The 8,379-nt window shown below is 41.4% G+C and overlaps 2 protein-coding genes across 2 annotated transcripts in view; one reads left to right on the plus strand and one right to left on the minus strand.

Moving 5' to 3' along the window:
* Nucleotides 1-711, minus strand: part of LOC143280201 (transmembrane protein 104-like) — a 23,244-nt gene extending 22,533 nt beyond the window's left edge. Inside the window, exon 1 of the mRNA XM_076584820.1 lies at nt 545-711. Coding sequence (XP_076440935.1) covers nt 545-604 — 60 coding nt within the window. The 5' untranslated portion in view covers nt 605-711. The remainder of the gene's footprint in view (nt 1-544) is intronic.
* A 273-nt stretch (nt 712-984) lies between these two features.
* Nucleotides 985-8,187, plus strand: LOC143291361 (alpha/beta-tubulin-N-acetyltransferase 9-like). Its single transcript, XM_076601206.1, has 7 exons — nt 985-1,167; nt 1,725-1,834; nt 2,615-2,689; nt 3,343-3,420; nt 5,761-5,820; nt 6,300-6,394; nt 7,388-8,187. The coding sequence occupies exons 1-7, from the start codon at nt 1,091-1,093 to the stop codon at nt 7,511-7,513; spliced, it is 621 nt and encodes a 206-aa protein (XP_076457321.1). The 5' UTR covers nt 985-1,090; the 3' UTR covers nt 7,514-8,187.
* Nucleotides 8,188-8,379: the final 192 nt, after the last annotated feature.

Here is an 8,379-nt window from a genome sequence, read left to right on the forward strand (position 1 = left end):
CCATTTTTTTTGTATTTTTTCCTGCGTGCAGTTTTACTTCTTTTTCCTATGTAAGTGGATTTTTCTACAGAATTTTGCCAGGAACAACCTTTTTGTTGCTGTGGGTTCTTTTACGTGCGCTAAGTGCATGCTGCACACGGGACCGAATGACTAGCGTCCAGACCACCACTCAAGGTCTAGTGGAGGGGGAGAAAATATCGGCGGCTGAGCCGTGATTCGAACCAGCGCACTCAGATTCTCTCGCTTCCTAGGCGGACGCGTTACCTCTAGGCCATCACTCCACATTAAGCGTCTATTGTCATTCGCAATGAAAAACAACCAACGGCAACAAAAAATGCCTTCTGATATGTATGAGAAATCCACTGATAGGTACACAACTATATTGGCATGCACTCAAGGCCTGACTGAACGCGTTGGGTTATGCTGCTGGTCATGCATCTGCCTAGCAGATGTGGTGTTGCGAATATGGTTTTGTCAGAACACAGTGCCGTATGCCTCCTCGAGAAACTGAAACTAAAACCAATCATGAAATAAGTTGACATACCCCAGTTGAATACTGTGATCCTGTTTCCGTCAGAATTACCACTTTTCTGTCTTCTGCCATTGTGTGTAGTCTTGCTGAAGTCACAAAAATAAAAACGAAAAGTGATCACACAGTGAAATACTTTTTTAAACAGTTGACTAGAAAAGCACGGTCACTCATTGCTTTCGCTGTGCCCACTTTGTTGACAAAGTCACATGATCAAAGAGGCCTTGTTGCCTTTGCACTAAACCCAAACAAACTGTTTTCGTTATTCATGTTTTTATTCGTATTGTTTATGCAAAACTCTTTGATCATTACAAATAGATTTTTTTAAAGTCACAATTCGTTTCGTATGTGTTGAAATATGATTTCTTATTTGAATCAAATTGTAACTTTTATGATATTAGAGAGTATAGAGAAGTTTCGTCTGCAACTTCCTGTATTCTTGTGCTTCTGCTTGTTTCGTTTCGTTCCACTTACTTCCGGAAACCTCAGGAGTAAATGTCTTTTCAAGAAATACCGTTTTACACGTTTTTTGTTTTGCTAAGTTAAGGGCGGCCGACAGAAATGAAAATAAACGAAAATGTCGTGATTGTCGGGAGAAAGGTGATCTTAGTGCCTTATGAAAGCTGCCATGTTCCAAAGTAAGGGTGTGCTGTTTCTTCTCTGTGTGCGGTTTGTCTTGTGAGATCTTAGAATGTTGTGTCCCTTGCCATGTACACACTGAACACACACGCTCACGCACACACGCACACACACACACACACACACACACACACACGGAAATGGAAAAGAAACGACCAAAACAAAATCACGTTAGAAGGAAATGATTTTAAAGATATTAACAACAGAAATCCATGCAAAATATGACATTCTCACTGCCATCCAGAAACAAGCAAGTGTTATGAGTTCTTGAATAGTTTATAATATTGTGGTGAATGAACAGAAAAACAAAAAATGGGGAAAAAAGGAAAGAGGTGATAGAATAAGACAAAGACAAAAACACACACAGCAATAGGAAAGGGTGAATTTTTAGCTTGTAAATTCCAGAAGGTTTTGATACTGTTTATGCCAGAAGAGCCTGTGGAAACCCTATGAGAATATGTGTGTGTGTGTGTGTGCCGCGCACACACACACAAGTTCAATGCACATTTGCTTTCCACTCATCTACCCATCTTTCAATCTTTGTTTCTATTTCTAGATACCATGAATGGATGAAATCAGAGGAATTGCAGCAACTGACAGCTTCTGAGCCTCTAAGTCTGGAAGAAGAGTATGCCATGCAGAAAGCCTGGAGGCAAGATGAAAACAGTAAGGATTAATAGTCTGACCACATTACCTTTTTGTTAATATTATATAATTTCCTTTGTAAAAAAAAAAAATTGTATATACGTGAAAGTACGCATGGGGGTGAGGGTGTGTGAGGGGAGGGGGGGGGGGGTATGTTTGTATTATCTGTCTATGTATGCACATGACAGTTTATGCATGTTTATTTGTGTGTTTGTTATAAGTGTATTTATAAATGTATGTTTATTACCGTATGATAGCTTTCAAGTTTGGTTTCCTTCCTGTATGTGAACATGTTTTGTTGTTTTTTTCTGTGTGAAAGGCACATACTGTAAAGAATTGAATTTGAAATTAAAAGAACCTTCTGTGCAAAGAAATTTAAACATATGTTTTCTTCCCAAAGCAAACACATGTGTGATCCTGTGATCCCAGATTGAGAAATTGCTCCAAAAATACACAGGTGCAGTTTTGTGCTAGAGGACTGTATTGACAGGAATGAACAGTATATAAACTCCAAATCCTTGCAACAAACTGGTTCAGTTACGTTTGCTCAAAATGACAACAATGCACATGGCTCCAATTATATGATATCTTGATCAAGTCAACTCGTTATTCAAACACTGGATCATATTTAACTGTGCTATTTAGGTCAAATTATTCATTTGTCTTTGATTTAAATTGTTACTGATGTTTCTGTAAGAAATGTTGCTGTTGTTGTTGTTTTTACATATAAAGCTGTAAAACATTAAATGTTCCTGAATAGTCTGCAAGAGTGAGTGTTGAACCATTTTCTTTTTTTTTCAGAATGCACATTTATTGTGGCAGAAAAGGAGAGGTATGAACAGACTGTGCAACAAAACCAACAGGAGGCAGAAACTGGTGAGAGATTTTATTTGGTTACAAAATGTGAACTGTCCCATAGCTGTGGTGTATGCGTACATGTATCTGTGTGTGTGTGTGTGTGTGTGTGTGTGTGTGTGTGTTTAAGAACTAGATTTGTGACCTTTTTAAGTGGCATATTCATTTGTTTGCTCATTTATGAATGCTTTCAGTGAATGTATCCTTATATTTTGAGCTTTCATGGGTAAATACTCTTATTCAAAAAGTTATCCTTGTTATAGACATTATATTCATGACATTCCATTGCCTAACCATGTGTTTTGCTGTGTAAAACAATGCAAAATCAAAAAAGACAGCTGTGCACATGTAATGACTTACCTCATTGTAATGAAAGTGTTCATTGGCCACAAGTGGTTTTTTCATATGTGTGTAATTGCCTTCATTAGTGTCTAGATCCTGTGCATAGATTATATTATACACACACACACACACACACACAGTCTTCACGAAAAGTTAAGAAGAACCCCTCTTCCACAAAAACATCAAACTGAGATTAGAAAGCAAAACGGCTGTGTGTTCTGATTACCAGACTGGTTTGGTAGTTTGATTAGTTTGATGTTGACATGGAGTAGTGATCTGATCCTTGACTTTTTATGGAGTCTGAAGATATACAGGCATGTGTTTTTTTACAGGGTCTATGGTGGGTGATGTCAACCTCTTCCTTCTGGAAGATGCACAGCAAGTAGCTGAGGTGGAAATCATGATCGCAGGTACTTCCCCTGAGCATTATCAATTTCAGTGTTGATCTGGATTGATTAAAATGTTTGCATGTTTACATACAGATACTGCTCAACACTCAGCTTTATATCAGAGATTGACATATAAGCTTACAGTTTGGCTGCCAGCAAAGTGAGAGTTTATTATCAGTTGTTTCTCCACTGCAATGGGAATTCATCTACAGCTTACTCTCTTGTGAAGGACTATGCATACTCTCAAACTTGGAGGCAAGACTGCACTGGTTCTGAGTGCTGCAGCCTTTGGGAACCATCCCAGTGCTGACTGTCCTAAAGCCCTCTTGCAAGAGAGAGTGGGGATATAACTTGGGCAAGACACTATCCACTATAATCAACTTCTAACCCAGGTAGTCAGGACAGCAGTTGCCTTCTCTGCTGTTCTGATGGTCAGTCATACATGACAGACAATCATACTGCTAAGTATCAATGTTATAAATTATATGCGACCTGGATTAGTCAATGTTTTTATGTTTGTTTTGATTAGAGTTTGCACATTTATGCTAGGCCAAAATAGCCTTGTTATTCAAACACAGAGTAAAGAAATATGCTTTAATTTGTTGTTTTTGACAGTAGAGGGATCATTAATGCTCTTATTAACGAAAAATATAGTTGTGGTGCCAACCATCAGTTCAAAACACTCCTAAATCTTTGATGTCTGGTTCCTTTAATTTTGTAAACTGTATTTCTCACTGAGAATGTTTGGGCAGGGAAAGTTAAAAGTTAATTACAGGTGGTTTGTCTGTAGTTTAATGACTGCTTTCCTAACTATAAAAACATGACCAAAAAATCAATCCTAGAATTTAGCAAGTTGAAAAAGTACTCTCTTTACAGAGGCAGTCTTGAACACCTGAGGGAGGATTTTATTAGGACATAGGTGTTCAGCTGGAACAGTAGCCAGGAACATTGTTATGTGCGTGAAATGATGAGGCTGTTGCTTCTGCTGAAAGAGTGGGGGCGCGGCGAGGGGGGGGGGGGGGATGTTGCTGACCTCCATGGTCCAGCAGGAGTAAATATTGACAGAGATGGGAATAGGTGATTGTGAAAAATACTGAAAGATGGGTGGGGGTCCAGGGACAGTCTATAGGCTCTGGTGGGGTGCAGGGACAGTCTATAGGCTCTGTTGGGGTGCAGGGACAGTCTATAGGCTCTGGTGGGGTGCAGGGACAGTCTATAGGCTCTGGTGGGGGTCCAGGGACAGTCTATAGGCTCTGGTGGGGTGCAGGGACAGTCTATAGGCTCTGGTGGGGTGCAGGGCTCTGGTGGGGTGCAGGGACAGTCTATAGGCTCTGTTGGGGTGCAGGGACAGTCTATAGGCTCTGGTGGGGTGCAGGGACAGTCTATAGGCTCTGGTGGGGGTCCAGGGACAGTCTATAGGCTCTGGAGGGGTGCAGGGACAGTCTATAGGCTCTGGTGGGGGTGCAGGGACAGTCTATAGGCTCTGGTGGGGTGCAGGGCTCTGGTGGGGTGCAGGGACAGTCTGTAGGCTCTGGTGGGGTGCAGGGCTCTGGTGGGGTGCAGGGACAGTCTATAGGCTCTGGTGGGGTGCAGGGACAGTCTATAGGCTCTGGTGGGGTGCAGGGCTCTGGTGGGGTGCAGGGACAGTCTATAGGCTCTGGTGGGGTGCAGGGCTCTGGTGGGGTGCAGGGACAGTCTATAGGCTCTGGTGGGGTGCAGGGAAAGTCTATAGGCTCTGGTGGGGTGCAGGGACAGTCTATAGGCTCTGGTGGGGTGCAGGGACAATGGCCAGCTGGGGTGCAAAGACCCAAGGTAGAATATGATTTTTTTTAAACTTTTTAAGGGGAAAATGGATTTTCCTTGCATGTTTTCAGGCTTTCTTCTTTCTTTTCCTTTTTTTAAACAATGGTATATCCAAAAAATTTCTCAGTGGATTTGTGTGATCCACAAGAATGACCTGTGGGCCACTCAAAAATACAGATTTGAGTATAAATACTGAAGGTTCCCATTTCTGATTAATGAATAAAATACTGTTCACTTGAACCTGTCTACATGTTTTTGAATGTGTGTCCATATTTCTGTGATTGTTGAGCATCTCCATCCTCCCCTTGTCCTAAATACATGGAATATGTTTGTGTACATGTTGCACTGTATAGACAGAAGGAAAGTGTGGTGTGTGTGTGTGTGTGTTGGCATACACGACGTGTGTGTGATTTGTCTCTTTGTGAAAACCTTTTTAATGTACTATGGATGCCCTTTGCCTATGTACTTGTTTGGTTGTATTGGGCGAGATGTGTTATATTTTTGCATTATGACCTTTGTGTGTTTTCCTGTTTATGGCACAACGGATGTTCTCTACAGAGGAGAGTGCACGAGGCAAGGGTCTGGGAAAGGAAGCTGTGTGCAGTATGATGCGTTATGGTCAGTGTCTGTGTTCTGCCATATATGAAAGATATATAATTATATGGATAGATGGATGGTTTTGCATGTGGTGTATGTGCGTGGATAGATAGAAAAGCAAAAAACTATTATGATGCATACCCCTGATATTGAGTTTGTTGGTTACCTGTGTATTACAGATTATTGTTGTATATTACAACTATTATTTTCATAATAGCAGGGGAGTGTAATAAAAAAAAAGTTTGAGGAATATTACCTCGATTTGGTGTTCATTTTAAAATTTAAAAATTATGAAAAAGTAAACTTGTTTTTTTCCATGGAAGGTGTTAGCGATGCATTTCTCCGTCACGTTGTCCTTCACAGACTGTGTCTAAGGTGTCAGCAATGTGTTTCTCTGCGTCATGTCATGTTGCCCATCATGGAATGTGTGTCAAAGGTGTTAGTGTTGTGCTTTTCTAATGTGTCAAAATATGTTCCCCATCATTGAATGTGCGTTCCAGGCGTGGAGCAGCTGGGGATGAAGAAATACGTGGCCAAGATAGGACTCCAGAATGGGCCCAGTATCCGTCTCTTCACTCAACTGGGCTTCACTGAGGTCAGTGGTCATCAACAACCTTTAAAGACTGGGATGGCACTGCAATAGCAGCAATAGTACATTCACAAATTTGCTTTTAGTGATGAGCCTTTGGATGCTCACATGATTTCCTATCAAATTAATAAAGATGTTTAAAGGGTCCCATAGCCTTTCACAGGCATAGGGGCAGTTAATTCATATCTAGGCTCGGCACGAGAAGGCAGGGCCCCTTCCTCTCCCTCTGCCACTTTAACCTTTGCCAGCTGAAGTCATGTACCCATCCACACCTGGTTGGAGTGAGGAAAATCGGAGAAAATCGCCTTTCACAAAGACACAGCACCATGCCAAAGTGTGGCCTCAGACTGATCACTGCTGAACTCTGGATCACAAGTCCCATGCCTATGTGGTTTTGCCATCCCTGCATCCCTTATGAACAACCTAGACAGACTGAAAAGTTTATATCTTTCTTGAACAAGTGTCTAGTGACTGTTGAAGTTCAGAGAAGGCCTCTCAAATAGCTCTTTCAGTTTTCACTCTTTCAGCTTCAACAAAACACACAAATTCCTTACAAGCAAACACCAAACATGATAACTAGAACTATCCTTGAGGTTTCCAGATTTCTTGTATTCAGTAAATTTCCCTAAACAGCCTACCTCTGAGCTGATAAATGCATTCTTATATTTGCACCACTTCAATGGCGGAACCTCACTGATATTTTGAGTTTCCCAGAACAGAGCTTGGCGTGTTGATGCATTTCTCTCCCTTATGGTTGTTTCAATTTCATTCTGGTTCAATCTTGTGTTCCAACAGCAATATCTGTAATGTGTGTGAATAGTGTGTGTGTGTTGGTGTGTTGTGTTTGTGCGCAGTCTGTGTGTGTGTGTGTTTAAAGTATGTGTGTGTAGTGTGTGTGTGTGGCAGAAGCACAACAGCGAAGTTGAACGGAGTCTTATCAGTCATGCACAGATCAGACCACGAGATACTTTCTGTGTACCTTCTGTCTGCCTGTTTCAGACGTCCAGAAGCGACGTGTTCCAGGAAGTGACCATGGAAGTGGACGTCAGTGAGCAGTTCACCCACCTCCTGCACTCCTTCACCCCACAGTACGCCCAGCGGTCACACACCACCTCACTCCCCTAACTCCAGTTCACATTCTTTTCATCCACACTTTTATCTGTCTCAGTGTCTGTGGTGTGGTGGCCCAATGGTAATGCATCCGCCTACGAAGCGAAAGAATCTGATTGTGCAGGATCGAATCCCGAATTTGTTCCGCCTCCACTAGAACCTGGGTGGTGGTCTGGTAGCCAGTCATTTGGATGAGATGATAGATCCAGGCTATGTGAGTAGCATGCACTCTGTATACATAAAAGAACCCACAGCAGCACAAGAGTTGTCCCTGGCAAAAGTTTGCAGAAAAATCCATTCTAATAGTAAAACAAATAAATATGAAGACATAAAAACGACAGAAAAAAAGGGGAGGGGGTGGCGACACTGTACCAACATGCTGCAATGTGGCGACGCACTCTTCCCAGGGAGGGCAGCCTGCTTTTCACACAGAGAAATCTGTTGTGACAAAAAATCAGTACATCATATCAAATCAAGTCATAACAGGCAAACTTTTCACTCAAGATAGTCATTTTGTTTTCTGTTCACCATTTTCTTCTCACCAAACCCTGATTGAATCTATTCTTCATGTAAGTGTGGGTTATGAGTGTCTTTGTTTATCTGTATTTGCATGTGAGTATGTGAGCGAGAGAGAAAAAACGATTGATTGCAAAGGAAAGAACCAAATAAAGACTGCATGGGAAATTGTTGCAGCATTGTGCGGTTTTGAGCTTGTGTTTCAAAAGGAAAACTCAGTTTTGAAAGAAACGTGACTTTACCACTGTAGTCAGTAAATAACTAAGAACAATTACATGTACACTACTCATGTTGCAGATTAATCTTATAAGATTTGTCCTATTCATTATGTACCTTTACACTCACAACCTCTTTCGAGAACACAA

The sequence above is a fragment of the Babylonia areolata genome, chromosome 1 (assembly GCF_041734735.1).
Source record: "Babylonia areolata isolate BAREFJ2019XMU chromosome 1, ASM4173473v1, whole genome shotgun sequence".
Classification (NCBI taxonomy): Eukaryota; Metazoa; Mollusca; class Gastropoda; order Neogastropoda; family Buccinidae; genus Babylonia; species Babylonia areolata.

Bases quoted from the DNA above. Each gene is read 5' to 3' on its own strand.
- LOC143291361 (XM_076601206.1), top strand. From the start codon at position 1,091: ATGAAAATAAACGAAAATGTCGTGATTGTCGGGAGAAAGGTGATCTTA. The intron at 1,168-1,724 runs GTAAGGGTGTGC...TTCTATTTCTAG, and splicing joins GAAAGCTGCCATGTTCCAAA to ATACCATGAATGGATGAAAT. The intron at 6,395-7,387 runs GTCAGTGGTCAT...TGCCTGTTTCAG, and splicing joins CTCAACTGGGCTTCACTGAG to ACGTCCAGAAGCGACGTGTT.